We start from the raw sequence: 17,690 nt of genomic DNA on the forward strand, positions 1-17,690 counted from the left end.
GATGAACACGATCATGCGTGTTGATGAAGTGAGTCGCTCGCCGCATGCGCCATACTGCGCGATTTGCCTTCTATAAGCAACAGTAACAAACGCCTGACATCGCTGACATCTGTATCCCTAAAAGCTGTTTAAAATTAAACATTTAGAGATGGTGTGACACAACGATTACTTATGTGTGCCTTTAATTTACCCCTTTATGCTTCTTAAGGGCGTCACACAGCAGATGCGCCGATAAGAGCCACTGCACGGCGCACACTTGACAGTTGATCGTATCACACACCAGACGTGCACATTCGCATGATATTTAAAATGTAACTATTCAGATGGCGCTCTGTGGCATGGCAGAAATATGAACAGTCATGAGTCGTGGCTGGAAGCCGTGGACAGTCGTTAACTTGCAATTTCTAAAATGCATGGCGCTGCATGTCGCCGAACAATGCTTCTGGAGTGCGACCTGCTTTACGATCTTGTTGCAGCACCAAAATTCATATGCTGATTTGATCCGGTGCATACCCACTCCAAAGGTACAGGTGCCATTATGGCATCGGGTTTCGGTACCCAACCCTACTTACAGTAACTGTCACTGTTATGACAGTAGGATGCTTATGCTCACTTCACATTATTGCAATTAAATCCTAATCTTAATCATGACAAACTATATTATTGAAAATGGCAAATTCTTCTGAATATATACTCACGTAACAAAAACTAGATCCAAACACATTTACCGTCACCCTACAACATGCGGTACTGTTAAAAATTGTAGTTCTATATAGTGACTGATTTTTGATAGATATTGCTGAGGAACAGTGTATTCATTCATTTTTGACAAGGATACTCAGAGTTGTAATATGCATTACTTTGCTACAGCAATCTACAGTTGAAGTCAGAATTATTAAACCCCTGAATTATTAGCCCCCAGTTTTGTTTTGTTTTTTCTGTTTAAAAGGGAAAAGTTTTTCAACATTTCTAAATATAATACTTTTAATAATTCATTTCTAATAACTGATTTATTTTATCTTTGCCATGATGACAGTAAATAATATTTTACAAGATGTTTTTCAAGACACTTCTATACAGCTTAAAGTGACAATCAAAGGCTTAACTACAGGTAGGTTAATTAGTTTAACTAGGCATGTTAGAGTAATTAAGCAAGTTATTGTACATTGATGATTTGTCCTGTAGACTATCAAAAAAATAGCTTAAAGGGGCAAATAATATTGAAATCAAAATGGTTTTGAAAAAATTTTAAATTCTAGCTGGTTTTTATTCTAGCTGGAATAAAACATAAGACTTTCTCCAGAAGAAAAAATATTATCAGACATACTGTTAAAATGACCTTGCTCTGTTAAACATCATTTGGGAAATATTTTAAAAAGATTCAATAATTTAAAAATTCTGATTTCAACTGTTTATTTCTACGTAACAAAAAAAGTATAAAAGATAATTACATTTACGGTCACCTACAACCTGTGATACTGTTAACAATTCTAGCTTCCATAAATAGTGACTGATTTTTGATAGATATTACTGACAAACAGTTCAACAGTCCTTAATTCATTTGCAACAAGGATACACATAGTTGTAAGAAGCATTAGATTGCTTTAGAAATCCACATATGAAAATATTTAAAATGTTTTAAGATGCTACAGAACCAAATTGCCCATAACAAAAATAAGCCCATATCAAATCAAAAAACACCAAACGACTCATACTACTTTAGCATGTGATCTCTACTTTAAAAAAAAGTATATAAAAACAAGGGCAACACGGTGTCTCAGTGGTTAGAACAGTTGCCTCACAGCAAGAAGGTCACTGCTTCAAGCATTTGTGTGTGGAGTTTGCATGTTCTCTCAGTGTCCGCAGGGGTTTTCTCTGGTTGCTCCATATCCCCCTAACAGTCCAAAGACATGCAGCTATATGTGAATTAAATAAAATAAATTGGCCAAAGCATATATGTGTGAATGAGTGTGTATGGTTGTTTTCCAGTACTGGGAAGCAGCTGGAAGGTCATCAGCTGTGTAAAACATATGCTGGATAAGTTAGCAGTTCATTCCACTGTGTTGACCCCTGATAAAGGAACTAAGCTGAAGGAAAATGAATGAAGGAATATAAAAAACAATATGGTTCATATCCCTCAAACACACAGAAATAAACGGACCTTCTTATATAGTCACCAATGGAAACTGGATGTCATCTGGTGGTGATTTTTGGTACTGCATTCAAACAAAATAATACTGTAAGCTAATTTTTGGAGATTTTAACTTCAAATTTGGATAATAATTTGTTCAGATATTTAGCTTCAATTTTGGCCTGAAAGTGGATTTGTAAAATACATATTGTATGAAATAAATTAAAATACACAGCCACTCCACCCTGAGCACGCCCAATCACATCCGATCTTGGAACCGAAGCAGGACCTCTGAAGTAGAGACTAAGCCGAAGGAAAATGAATGAATGAATGAATGAATGAATGAATGATTATTAAAATACACATTTACTGTTGTATTAACAATTTATAAAGGCAAAACTTGTCTTATTTAATACTATCATTTGATTATGAGTATTTTAAAATAATTACAAGTACTTAATTTTTTAAATCTTGGCATAATTCAAATTACGTTTAATCATTTCTGTTAATTATTATCAATAAAGTATACAACTTAAAGCCTCTGTGCAAATTAACAAAGACTTATGCAATATATAAACCAATAACCATAACTCTACACACATGCATAAACACATACTGAAAAAAAAATTTATTTGTGTTGAATTTAAACAAACAAATTAAGTTGAACATTATTAAACTTTATTTGTTTGTTTAAATTCAACACAAATAAATTGTTTGCAACAGATCTGCATGCAACACTTTTTTCAAGCCAGTAATTCTTAATTCATAAATCCTCTGCTGAATGGTCATAAAAAAATTAATATGTCAGCAAAAATAGTGTAAACATTCATCGGCAGTTTAGTGAGCAGCATTAGATTTGCAACAGAAAAAAATAACGTAAATAGGTCTACATAAACAATTCATTCTTTGGTTTGTTTTTACATCGCAACATTACTATGTGGATTTTTATAGAAACACTAGAGAACAACTGACATAACAAAGCCTTCCTCTTTTCCCACATTCGTCTTCAATCTTTATTTAGCGATCTCTTTTTTTTTGCAGACAGGAGCACTTTGACACAGAATATGCCAACGAACCCCACTTTTCACTCCCTGTCTCACTCACTCTCTCTCTCTCTCTGCTTGGTTTATCTGTCTCCCTCTTTCACTACCCTAAAATAAATGAGCAGTGTACACCGATGTTCCAGATAGTAGTTTTTGTCTGAACCTGATAAGGCGCCTTGAGAGTGTGTGTTCTCCATGTACAGGTGTATAGTCTTCCCTGTTCTTCTCTTCTCCCATCCCTCCTCTTTATCTCTGTCTGTGCTCGCAGGCTGGTTAGGCCAGATAAACTCAAATCTGGGTGGAACATGAGGAATGTGTGTCCACTTCTGCAGAAAGAAACTACGCACCACTTGCAGTGTGTCCCACTGGTTTTAAAAAGCAACTATTCGATAAGATCTGCTGCAGTTTCTTTAAAAGCCATGTAACATGCTGTATTTGCAATTAAATGCACTTTTTAAAAAATCCTGGTTGCCTTACATTTTTAAGCTGAATTAAATTAACCTTATGAGTCCATTGAACTTATATTATGTTAAACTGATTCAAAACAGCTTGCGTAATTGATCATTTGATTTTTTTACAGTGTGTATATTTAAGAATTTGAGCTCAATCAACAGCACTTATAAATACTACTTATAAAAATGTGTTTAAACAAATCTGTTATCATTTACTAGGCCTCAAGTTATTCCAAAGCATTGTGTGTGTCTTTCTTCTGCAAAAGATGATATATTGTTAGCAATAAAACAGTTTATGCTAATGGGTTAGTTTTATAGAAAAAAATTAAGTCAGCGGTTGCAAAAAAAAAAAATTGCAAACATCTTTACTGTTTAGAAAAAGTGTTGAGTGATTACATGATGAGAATTTTCATTTTTGGGTAAACTATCCCTGATAGCCAAGAGAGCTCAAACACACTGAAAGCTAGTAAAACACATGCATAAAAAAAATTAGAAAAGATTTTGATTAATTTGATAACACAAGCAAATAAAAGCACAGCATATAGCACAGACCACAAGTATCTAAGAGGACCCCAAAAACTGACAAACCAGGCTACTTCCTATAGAGGTGGCAGTTTATTTAAAGATATTTTGCAATTCGTCAAACTATTAGGGCTAAAATGTATAAATGTAAAAAAAAAAACACCTCTCAGATCACCAAATACAAAACTGACTCTAAACAGGAAGCAGCCCGCTGTTCTACATGCATTTTCTTAACTTGCAGTGCATTGCTTTTTTGCATTTGTTGTAAGTTCATGGTCAAACTGAAATTTTTTCAGTTCGTTAGTATTTTGCTTTTTGCATGTGTTTTCTAGGCCTCGGTCATCAGATTTAAAGAAATTAACCCATTCGCTTATCCTACATTTGTAAAACTATTAATAATGGCCATAAACATTACAGCCCAATTAATAGACTGGTTTTAACCAACGCAATCTCACGGCAATTCGTAACTAACTTCAGCCCTCCAGTGAATTTAATTTCTTTTTTTGAATGATGTTTAACAGAGCAATCAATTTTTTATTTCCTATAATATTTTTTCTTCTAGAGAAAGTGTGGTGGCAAACCACATGGCCACACAAGACTGAGTTTAACAGAGAGTGCAGTGGAGGATGACTGGTGACGCTGTGCTCTGCTGGATTGGCTGACGTGTTTACTGGCAAAGGGCTGATTCGCGTGCGTGTCAAAGATTTATCACTGGACGGTCCCGCATGGCAGAACCAACACGATGTAACGATATGTGGCAGAAAACTAATTTGGAATATGATTTTGATATATTGTTTTATTTAAATGATTTGAGTAATTGTTTCCTTCATTTTGTAAGTGTCTTAATTAGAACTAGTTTGATTAGTAAAGTGGATCCACCATTTGTCTTTAAATACTCTGCAGTTGTTTCATTTAGCAGTTCAGTTTGGTTATGTTCAGACTTCCTGAATTTGTTGTATTTTTGTTTAGTTGCCTCAATTTGTTTTCCAACTAGTATTTGTGTTGGATTAAAATGATTATTTTGATTGTTTGAGAGAATATTTTTGTCCACAATTTTCCTGTGTCCTCGTGCCTTACCGGTTCTCACAGAAGGACTTGTTTTATTTCGGCTAGAATAAAAGCAGTTTTAATTTTTTTTTTTAACTATTTTAAGGTCAATGTTATTAGCCCCCTTAAGCAATATTTTATTGCTTTTCGATTGTTTACAGAACAAACCACCATTAAACAATGACTTTTCCAATTACTCTAACTTGCTTAATTATCCTTGTTAAGCCTTTAAACTGCACTTCAAGCTGAATAATAGTATCTTGAAAAATATCCAGTAAAATATTATTTACTGTCATCACAGCAAAGACAAAAGATATCGGTTATTAGAAATTAATTACAAAAAATATTATGTTTAGAAATGTGTTGAAAAAATATTTCTGTTAATCATATATTGGGGAAAAATTATATAGGTGGGTTTTTTTCCCTTTCCCAATTATTTAATCAACATTACACATAGCAAAGTTTAAAATGTGCACTGCCCATCCTGCTCATAAGTTCTGCACAGCACAATCCTTCAATTTGTTCTTTCGTTGCAGTTTTTTAAACAGCCTGGCCCCTGCAGTGCCAATCATGTATCCACAGTCCATGTTAGAGCACAGCACCATTTGTACCACATCGTTCTAACCTTGAGCTTGACAACATACCAATGAACGGAAAGAACACCTACGTACAGGGCATAACAATTGTCCAACTGCCACTTAATGTCAGTTTTCCAACACTCACAATGCAGTATGCATCTAGGCTAGAAATGCACAGAAAAAGAGAGCATTTCTGCGAAAGTACATTTATGTGCTGTTATATAATACACTCCGGACTTTTTAAATCCTTCAGTTGAAAATAAGGCACAATAAAAAGTCTTCAGGTCCCCTGTGAGACTCCAAAGCCTTAGATTCATTCATCCTTATGCACTTTTATTGACTTTTATATATTTGTAGTTTACGAACACATCATCGTGTCGCCATTCATAATGGTGTCTTTACCAGGTCAAAAGATAACAAAACGTGCGTATGCGGGGTCACAGACTGCACTCACTGATGTGGGAAACATTGCTCAGCTCCAAGTCTTCGCTTCAATGATCCCAGCAGAGGAACGGCATGTAAACCCAGTGTCAAAAAGCAGAAAATTGAGGGAAACAGTGAAGAGCGAACAGGAGAGGATTGTCCATTGATGTGTGGGGATGTCTATAATCTCTTAAACGCTGCCAGGCTTTTATTGTTTCTAAACCTCATGTGTAAATACCAGTGGCCTTTCTCCACTTCCACCGTAACCTTCACTACTGTCAGGGCAGCACATCGTAATTCTCTTAGTGGACACAGCCTTGCAGCAATACACAGTCTAAACTTAGGGCAAATACTACAGTTTAGCTGTAAAAATTACTTTTGCACATAAGAGTCATTTTACATTTTGCATAAAAACCTTAAGTTCACATAATAAAATGTAATTTGACCTATTCAGATACCCAAAAATGGGCTTTCTGATTCTGATTGACAAAACAACCATTTAAAGTTTATGCACTAGATGACTTAAAGGTTTAGTTTATAAGTGTGTGTATAAGAGCATAGTGAGTCAATCATATCAATGGCTAGGTTTCAATCCACCAATTTGGATGACCATTTTGAATGCAGATAAAAATTGTTTAAATGGAAAAGGCAAACTTTTTACCTGGAAATAGAAAATATGCTAAAAACAGTCACAGAATAAATTGCAGCATGCCTATAAAAGAAAAAAAAGTTAGGCAAGATTTTGTTTTAACAGATAATAACGGTCATGGTGGTGCAGTGGGTAGCACAATCACCTCACAGCAAGAAGGTTGCTAGTTCGAGTCCCGGCTGGGTCTGTTGTCGTTTCTGTGTGGAGTTTGCATGGTCTCCCTGTGTTTGCGTGGGTTTTCTTCAGGTGCTCTGGTTTCCCCCACAGTCAAAAACATGAGCTATAGGTGAATTGGGTAAACAAAAATGGTCATACTATGTGTGTGTGTGTGTGTGTGTGTGTGTGTGTGTGTGTGTGTGTGTGAGAGAGTATATGTATGGGTATTTTACAGTACCGGGTTGTGGCTAGAAGGGCATTTGCTGTGTAAAACATATGGCAGAATAGTTGGTGGTTTATTCTGCTGTGGCGACCCTTAATAATCAGAGACTACACCGAAGGAAAATGAATGACTGAATGAATAAATTAATGAATATGCAAAATCACAAACAATGGGCGCAATAGAACGACTTGACTGTATAAACCAGCAACCGAACACATTGCACAACATCTAAAATAGTTTCAAATCAAAAAAGGGTCCAAAGATGCTTCTCTTACAACAGCAAATACATTTATTTTGGATATCTGAGGCCAGTTTCATACCCGTCAACCCTTCCGTTTTTCCCGGGATTCTCCCGTATTTTACAGTTCTATCCCGCTATGATCCTGTAAAGGTATTTTTTTTGCATTTCTACCGTATTTTTATTTACCGTCTTTCTCTGAAGGGTGGCAAATAACCATTAAAGGGTCACGAAACACCAAAACACATTTTTTGAGCTGTTGACAGTCGTATACGTGTCCCACACTGCTAAAAACACTATTAGGACACATATTTCACTAAAAAGTGAAAATTTATTGTTTTTGCGTTATTTCGAGCAAATTCGTACTTTCGGTTTGAAACTAATTTTTTAAGCTGCGTCATGGCCATGAGATCTTAGCGTGTATTCCAGCGTGTAGACTGGATGTCTGTACCTGGGAGTCCCGTATTACCTCTCTGAGTGTGTTGCATTCATTCATGAGTATGGCTTGGTTCAAACCAAGAAATGCGTCAATAGAGCTGCCATTTTAGTACAGGGTAGCACTTCTTTGAAATTTATGCTAGACCAAGGTGGAGGACTAGCCCTCCAGAGCTAAAGAGATACACATATAAACATAAATCTATGATCAGGAGTTTTTTTTCCCACAAAAATTATAATTTTACATCACTTTTCTACATCAATGGAGAAGTGAAAGCGGGACCATTGCTGACAAGGAGCATGTGTTTGTGAGCATGTTTATTCCTCCCTCCCTGTTGAATTTGATCTAATCTGTGTCCTGAAACTCACCCTGCTTTCGCTTCTAATGCTAACGGAGGGAGTGGTTCGTTTGTGAATGAATCTCCATAATGAACGACTCATTCACTTAGCTGACAATAATACAAGTTTCTGGCACCGCAGCATCTTATCATATTTCATTTACATTGTTTGCTGATTTTATTCAACAAAGCTAGCATAAGCAGAGAATTTAGTACAAGTTGGTTAAAAGTCCAGCATCTTCACATTGGCTTTAGTCTTGACTAGTGCAGTTGAATGACATTTGTCCTGGAAGCACTGTACAAATATGGCGGCGCTATTGTCGCATGTGATATCTAGTGTATCTATGGCGTTTTCCTGTGATACAAACTACTGGAATTCTTTTCACCATTTATCTTTTTCTGTATAAGTTCACCAAAAAATGGTTGTCATTCACTTTCAGGCCATTCAAGTTCAAGATGACCTTTCTTTTTTCTGTAAAACGTTTTGAAAGGTTTTAAAAGAAACTGTTCATTTAATGCAAGTCAATGTCTACCACTCCTTTGAGAGTCAAGAAAACATATTCAGGCAAATTAAAATCCATACCCGTGACACCTGAGGATATTCACCATGGAAATATGAAGCAAAGGGATCAGTCTGGGGCAGAAACCAAACATGATTTACCACCTTGGGTCACTATTTAAGATGTTTACATTTAAGCATAAATTAAATTGTATGAATGAATATGAATACGACTATTTTCTGTCAGTATATGAAATAATTACTTTTTCATTAGATCAGACTGGCTCATGATAATCCAGAGCTTCTTACTCCACTGATACCATAGTTTCAGCAATAAATCTTTAATGTTCTACTGAAGTAAAAAAAAAAAAAATCCTGGAAGGCCTGAGGCTGAATAAATTAGCAGTAAATTAAGAGCTATTCCTCTATACAAAAAAAAGCATTTCTGTGGTGTGATGCCATGCATGTCATAAACAAAAATAAAACAAGAAAAAGGCAGAAAAAGAAAATAACGTGAAACTGACAAAATAATGCCATAGAAAAAGCGCCTTTGAGGGCATTCATGAGCAATGCATTTAACAGAGCTCTTCAGAGCTGCCCCTGTTTGAGTGAGCTCTTTGTACAGAGACGCCCACTGCTCATGGGGATTGATGGCATGCTGTGGGACTTGGTTAGTACAGCAATTACATATGATTTTTGGGTGGCTGTTTAAGAATCCATCTAAATAAGGGTTTACATGCCGGAGAAACAAAAGTATTCATGATTCATGATTATTAATATTACACTTTGTTCATATCATCACATTCAGCAAAAATACCTTTTGAGTAACAGCAAAAGTGAATATGTTTGAAGGATTTTTTTTCATATATAGGTGTTTTTTGTTCTGTGATTGTACTGTTTTTAGTACCACATAGAAATCTGATAAATGGTAATATATGCAAATTACATACATGACATTCACACAAAATATCTCATATATATATACACAATATGTATTTCTAAATATTGCAAAAAAATGTCTGCTTTCACACGTACATATATTTTCGCTGTGACATTCGGATGGTAGGGTCAAATTTGCGGTCAACAACATGAAAGCATGAATCCATCCTGCCTTGTATTAAAGGTTCAGGCTGGTGGTGTAATGGTGGCACACTTTGGGCCCATTCGTACCAATTGAGCATAGTGTCAACGCCACATCCTACCAGAGTATTGTTGCTAACCATGTCCATCCCTTTATGACTAAAGTGTACCCATCTTCTGATGGCTACTTCCACCAGGATAACGCGCCATATCATAAAGCACGAATCATCCCAGACTGGTTTCTTGAACATGAGTGCACTGTACTCATATGGCCTCCACAGTCACCAGATCGCAATCCAATAGAGCAGCTTTTTAGTGTGGTGGAACGGCATTCGCAACATGGATGTGCAACCGAAAAATCTGCAGCAACTGCTGCAATCTGAAGAATATTTCCAGTACCCAGTTGAACCTATGTCACTAAGGATTAGGACAGTTCTATAGGCAAAAGAGGGTCCAACGCAGTACTAGTACCTAATAAAATGGCCCGTGAGTATATACATTCATACTTAAATTTGTATTATATTTTCTTCCCAACCAGTGGAATTACAAATGTGTAAGTGTTCAAATATTAGCTGTAATTATGTGTTCATTTATGAACATATATGCATGTAAATATGTATATTTATATATGTAAAGAAAGCCCTTTTTTGCAATTTTTGAAATATATGCCGCACATCTTATAAATATAAAAATTTAAATAGAAAATTAAATGTTAGGTGTAATTTGCATATATTTACATGTAATATGGGCTGTGTCTGAAAATCCAAAAATAACAGAATAAATATAAATAAAATAATTATTCCAATTATAAGTATTTATCGTACATACTAACAAACTGTAAGACATAGTCAATAGAGCATATTTCAAATGTGACAATGAAGAACCTTACACCTTTTAAAAGCTTGAAGCTCTTTCTGGCTACATGATTTTAAGATAAGTATACTTTCACTGCCACCATGTGGTCATATGCCATATAATTGCCTAAAAGAAGTTACACAAGTGCACTTTTAATTTGAGAGAAGTTGATATGAGCGACTAACGCAGCCGTGAGTTAGTGTAAGCTGACAAAACACTAAAGACAGAGAGATTCCGTTGGTTTGTTCTGGCCTTTTCATGAGGTAAATTGGATGTCTGACTGACCTTATCAATGGACTCTGGCCCCAAATCTCCAAACCGCTAGCATTTACAGCTCAAAGGTTAATGGAAGGAGCTGGAGCCAGACTGAAGGTTATGGATGGAGCTTTTAGCCTCCTGCCAGCTCAGACTTTAGACAACAAGCGGGATCTGGCACGTCCTGATGTCTCCAGAATAGAGGAATTGCAAACTCCATAACTGAGAATTAATGAGACTCGCAAGAGGATATTTATCCTCGGATTTGCAGAGATACATGGGATAATAATATACAAAAAAGACATTTAGCGTGATAAGCTTTAAATCAGATGATAATCAGTCATTATTTTCGCCATATTTATTTAAATTTATTTCCAAAGCAATTGTTTACATTTTAAAAACAGTTGTTAGTTTAGAAAGAAAACTTTACATAAAGGGATTAAAAGAAAAATTCAAAATGGATTCTAGCATCTGTAAATATAGTTTGTTATGGAAGTTTTGGAATAGATAAAATGCCAATAGGTGTAGTTTAAAAAAAACAGATTAGTACTTCACTATACAGTTGGCTCCATTTTCAAAACAATTTGCATAAAAAAAATTCAATAAAAGAATGTTTATTAGTTTAGTAAGGTAATAGGATTTTGCAAATGCTTTAATAATGGAAATAAATTTTATATCAATATAGACTATTAAAAAGCAAGCAAGGAAGGAAGGAATGAAGGAAGGAAGGAAAGATTCATGTTTGGGTAATTTTGGATCAGAATCATCTGAAAATAAAAGGCATGTTTCATGAATTCTGATGTTTCTGAAATACCATATTTATAAATAAAATGGCACACAACTAGCAATTCATCAGTTGTTAATAGTTCGTTTAAATATTGAGAGAAAATGATTTTATAAATGTAAAATATTTTGATCAAAAATATAGTAAAAAAATATAAAGCTTGTAAAATATTAGGGAAGTACAATTCGAGTTTATTTATTGAACAGGGGCATGAACAAAAACACATTAACCTTGAAAAGCAAAGATACGTTGTGACAGGTTTTAGCAAAGTTGCTATTTTCCACCTGCTGTCACTGGACAGGTAAATGTTATAAACTATGAACGATAATAATGATGATAATGATGATAATAATAATAATAATAATAATAATAATAATAATTTAAAAAATAAAAGATAAAATAGATTTTTTTTTAAAGATAAAAACATACACACTCACTCACGTACAGACTCCACTCTTACCATGGAGTGTGTCGCTTAAGATGTTTTCTACGATTTTTGTATTTTAAATGTGTCATATTATTATTTAGTAATCTCTATAATTATGAATACACACACACTATCAGTCAAAAGTTTAGGGTAATTATTTTTTTATATATTGTATTTATTTTGATGTCAATTGTATTGCCTTTGAATGTTTTGTTCTAAAATTGCAATTAAAAATAAATAACTTGACCAGTAGTGTATGATTATTATAATATATAATATATATAATTAAAATTATATTGTATTTAATACTTTTTAATAGGAGTAATAATAAATAATATCTAAAAACTAAAAACGTTTTTTTTTTTAATTCATGCAAAGTTGCAGAGAAGCTACAAATCGCCTTTAGCAGAAATGAACTGAAATGAAATATCGCCATCTTCTGGTCTAGTCACAACATCATCTGCCTTGGACCTTGATCAAAACACAAGGACATAAATGTGTTACCTAAAATCTTATTTTCAGAACCATCTTTTTTTTTTTTTTTTTTTTTGACAAATTTTTAAGCACACAATGTGGGAAAGAATTTGTAATTACAAGAGTGTGTGTACACAATTCTATCAAGCTTTTTTTTGTTCCCTCCCATCAAGCTGGACTGCAATTGCTCAAACAATATCTAAAGTTTAGGCATTGTCTTTGATCAGATGAACAAAGGATGTGTTTAGGGCAAGATTATTGGTAGGAGGACAGGCAAGTGAATTGACAAATGAATGCAGAAAAAGATCTGGATTAAATTTAATTAACTTATTTGACAAAATAGAACAGACAAGCACCGATGACTGGTGTAAAGATTACAAATTAGCAAATATACTCAAATTGTTAAAACAAAAAGAATGTTAAAGTAAAATGTTTAATATACAATTAAAAGATGTTGGTTCATGAATGTCTGTCAAAGAAAACAAAGGGTGTTCAAGTATTAAAAAAAATTGATAAAATGTCAATCAGTGTAACTCTCTCATACTCTCTTTGTTGACGTATTTTATATTCAATAAGTAGGGATGCTCTGATCAGGATTTTTGCCGCTGATACGGAGCACCAATTCCTTATCAGGGTGATCAGCCAATACCAAGTACCGATTCTGATGCTTAAAGAGAAAATGTGCTTTATGCATTATAAAGCTTAAAGTATGATACTAAAATGGTGATCTCTCCTTACCTATAAGAGAATAAATAAAAGATGTTGCATGTTTTTAAACATGTCTCTTATAACCATTTAGTGTGGAAATAATGGTCAGAAGCAGCTTTACTGAAAATAATAGATAAAACAGATGAAAAAAATTGGTAAGAAAAATCACTGACAGAGAAAATTGGAAACATTGCAAATGATTAAGTTTGAAGCACAAATTTGATGCATAAGAAATTAAAATGCACACCTGTAAATCCATTACTTATTAATAAAAGGAAATAGGTCCATAAACTACTATTTATTGCAATAAGTATATTGCGATAAGCTATATTTTTAAATATTCAAGTAAAACAAAAATATTAATAATATATACAGTTGAAGTCAAAATCATTAGCCCCCTGTGATTTTTTTTCCTTTTTTAATTTTTTCCCAAATGATGTTTAACAGAACAAGGAAATGTTCACGATATGTCTGAAACAATTATTTCTTCTGGAGAAAGTCTTATTTGTTTTATTTCAGCTAGAATAAAAGCAGTTTTAAATTTTTTTAAAAGCCATTTTAAGGTCAAAATGACTAGCCCCTTTAAGCTATTTTTTTCGATAGTCTACAGAACAAACCTTAACTTTGTTAAGCCTTTAAATTTCACTTTAAGCTGTATACAAGTATCTTAAAAAATATCTAGTAAAATATTATTTACTGTCATCATGGCAACGAAAAAAATATCAGTTATTAGAAGTAGGTTATTAAAACTATTATGCTTAAAAATGTGTTGAAAAAAAATTCTCTCCATTTGACAGAAATTGGGGGAAAAATAAACAGGGGGGCTAATAATTCTGACTTCAACTAAATATATATATATATATATATATATATATATATATATATATATATATATATATATATATATATATATCCCTAATATTTCCAGTTCTTATATGTCCTCTGCTTGTAAACAAATAATTGTTTTTGGTTCATGAGATCGGCCATGATTAGCGAGTACCGATTGAGTCAGAATAATGTTGTAGCACTGGAACACCCACATTTGCACTTCACCCCCACAATTGTTATTGTAAACATTTTACCTGTATTTTATACACTTGTATTTATTATGATTTCTCTGAATAACTTAAATTTTATTATTAGTATTATTGTTGTTATTATTATTAACAACACCAACATATGACTTATCCTTGACAAAAAGGTATCAAAGTGGTATACATTTCATCAAAAAAATAAAAGTAAAATATTTTACAATTAAGAAGCCTTATTACAATAAAAAAGTAATAAATTAAACAAACATATACATTTAAAAAACATTATATTCAAAAATGAGCTATATTATTACATATCTCTATATGTCCGGTATAATTATAACCCTAGGTCCTTCCTAGGTTGACTAGTTTTACTGAAATTCGAATGATGTCATGCTCACAGGAGACCTTATGAGTAAGAATGTAATCACTGACCAAGCATAAGAATATAATACCATTTCACCCTCAGAGGCATGCATGCAATACATCTCATAATACTGCACCACTTAACTTGATTTCCATCCATGGACAATTTCCAGGAATTATCATTTAATAATATTAAAAAGGATATAAATGTTAGAACAGTAAAACAGTGCTCCCTCTCGGCTCATGTTAAAACGAGACATGACTCAGGGTCAGTCTGACATCCCAACCCCCATCAGACAGCTGTGGCATAGACCATGCATGCAATCCTAATGTCTGCACTATTGGTCATATCCCAGATTTACTAATTCATCACATAAAGGCGCTGTATGTCTGAAGCATGACTATTTACTGATACAGAAAGGACAGGCTGACTACAGCTCTCCAGCATCCCTCCCTCCCTCTTTTCCTCTCTCTCCTCATAATTCCACGCCCAAGCAGACACACAGACACCAGCAGACGCAGTCTAATCTCAGCAGACACGCCGTCCTCCTCTCTTTCTACCAGCCAGTGGATACAGCCACTTCTGTGCCCTACGGTAAGCCTTTTATCGAGCTTAACAAAAGCTAATGCATGTGCTTGTGGGTTTAGTGCGACTAATGCGACAAATGGAGATGGCAAACTAGCAATGGCTATAGGAAAATGGATGGCTATTCTTCCTGTGCGAAAGACACTGCAGTGTAGCATGTGGAGGGGAAAAAAAGGCTGGTGTATGCTTAAATACATAAAATCTAGAAGAAAAAACAACAACAAAAGAGATGTAGATCTAATAAAGGAAGGAATGAAATGTGCTGGTGTGCATGTTAAGATGCATGGCTAGGTGGGCGGTTAGCAGCGCTGCATGATACACACGTGTGCTACATGCTACCATCACACAAGTACATGTGACGGAAATATTTCTTCCTGAAGCATCCGATATACTTGCCTTGAAAAATACACCATCTAATGCACCTTGTATGTAATGCAGCATGCTATTTGCATTAAAAATAACTGCAGTACATAATCATAATTGTAACCGTGCAGTGGATAACTAAAAATATTGCATTTAGAAACACCATGCAAGTTATACCTTCATGTAAAAGCACACAAGAGACAAAAGCAAGGTCAATGCACTGAATCACATCTGTCATCTCTGCTGGCAGCAAACATGTCTGACAAGCCAGACCTAACAGAAATCGCCAGGTTTGACAAAACCAAGCTGAAGAAGACGGAGACAAAAGAGAAGAACCCTCTTCCCACCAAAGAGAGTGAGTGTGTGTCTGTGTATGTGTGTTGCATTACAGCATACGATGTGTCCACTCATTTTGGGTGTGGTGTTGGTCTCTTTTTTTTCTCCCATCTGCCTTTTATTTCTCTGCAGTGTTGTGTCTTTATTTATCATTTTGTTGCAGGCACCTCTGCATTCCCATTCCCTTCTCTATTTTTCTAGCACAATCACACTGCCCCTTTTTTCAGCTTCTTATGTCAGCAGATGGGTGTCAGCTCAAAATCCTCTATCAGCATTGCAGTGCAGACCTAAGCCTGCTTGCAGAATTCCCCATGTGAATAAGCATCTAATTTGCAAAAATGCCACGATATTTGGCATGACCATCCTTCAAATACATCTCTCTTTCTTTCATAAGAAGCTTTACATTCACAATAAAGGTATTAATAAGCATTATTTATATGTAATCTGTTTTCAGCTATTGAACAGGAGAGGAAAGGAGATGCTACTCCGTAACCTAGGAGCCGATGAGAAGACAAGCACAATACATGTTCTTCTGACATGGCAGATATTACAATCCTTATTTCTGTTTAAAGGGTGCTATTGCCCCACGTGATGCATGGATAACATGGCGATTGGAGTCACTGGGGCTTATGAATGGGTGTGTGATGAAGGGGGAGGATGCGAGACAGGGTTTAAAATGGGTATTTTACCAAAATATGTTTAGTGCATTTGTTTCTTTTTTATAATTTTTAAAAGGGTTTCATCATGAAATAAAGACAAGTGAAATGTAAAACAAATAAAATGCCAAATATGACTTGTCTTCTTAAAACTGATTGTTAATATTTCTTTTTAAATGTCTCTTAAGCTTACTAAGGCTGCATTTTATTGATCAAAAATATGGTAAAAATATTAACCTTGTGAAATATTATGAATTTCAAATGTACATTTTTTCTCCATAAATGTTTTTTTTAACGAGTCATTATTATTTAGTTAGTATTATATATTATATATTATGTATTTTGTATTTTTTATTTTACACACACACACAACTAACACAACTATGAATAAATAAAAATAATTATGGCAGAAATATAATTTTGCAAAAAAAAACAAAAATGGCAATTGGACAAAATAACCAATTGTTATTTTTGCAAAATAAAGATGCAACAAAAACTAAAACATTTGTTTTACCATTTTGGCCTATTGTAATTATTTTTCCAAAACAATTGGCAGTAAATCACACAATTTATATTTGAAATTTCAAAGAAATGGGATCAGACCTTAAACAAATGTTAACATTTTACTCACACACACCCAATGAATCCAAAAATGCCAGGAAATGTGATACATTTTAATTGATCTCTTAATTTTTCCCATATATGTGCGCATGTAAAATTTATTTAAAACTGATATTTTTGTATCAATGTAAACAACTTTACTGTCACTTTTTGATCAATTTAATGCATTCATATTCAATAAAGTATTCATTTCTTTAAGATATAGATCGTCCTGTCAAAATACTTAACATTACTGTACACACAATTAATTAAATCTGGGAAACTAAAATTGGAGCAAGTTGTACTGTATAGGGCAAGTAGTCACAACAAAAGGTTCTTGTATTATGGTCACAAAATCAATAATCACTAATCCAGTGGCAACGTGTCTGACCAGACATTCACAGAAATACATGTCTAGACAATGTACCAGTTTAA

General features: G+C 34.1%; 2 protein-coding genes across 3 annotated transcripts in view; one reads left to right on the forward strand and one right to left on the reverse strand.

Annotated features, from left to right (window-relative positions):
• gria1a (glutamate receptor, ionotropic, AMPA 1a) overlaps nt 1–17,690 on the reverse strand; it is a 381,070-nt gene that overhangs the window by 361,797 nt on the left and 1,583 nt on the right. The gene's annotated exons all lie outside the window — the stretch shown is intronic.
• Nucleotides 15,193–17,476, forward strand: tmsb2 (thymosin beta 2). Its single transcript, XM_021481226.3, has 3 exons — nt 15,193–15,309; nt 15,914–16,018; nt 16,454–17,476. The coding sequence occupies exons 2-3, from the start codon at nt 15,919–15,921 to the stop codon at nt 16,489–16,491; spliced, it is 138 nt and encodes a 45-aa protein (XP_021336901.1). The 5' UTR covers nt 15,193–15,309; nt 15,914–15,918; the 3' UTR covers nt 16,492–17,476.

This window comes from Danio rerio, chromosome 14, assembly GCF_049306965.1.
Source record: "Danio rerio strain Tuebingen ecotype United States chromosome 14, GRCz12tu, whole genome shotgun sequence".
NCBI classification, from domain to species: domain Eukaryota; kingdom Metazoa; phylum Chordata; class Actinopteri; order Cypriniformes; family Danionidae; genus Danio; species Danio rerio.

What these genes read in the sequence shown, in the direction of transcription:
- tmsb2 (XM_021481226.3), top strand. Translation starts at nt 15,919, where the DNA reads ATGTCTGACAAGCCAGACCTAACAGAAATCGCCAGGTTTGACAAAACC. An exon ending in CCCTCTTCCCACCAAAGAGA is followed by an intron (nt 16,019 to 16,453) that starts GTGAGTGTGTGT and finishes ATCTGTTTTCAG; the next exon opens with CTATTGAACAGGAGAGGAAA.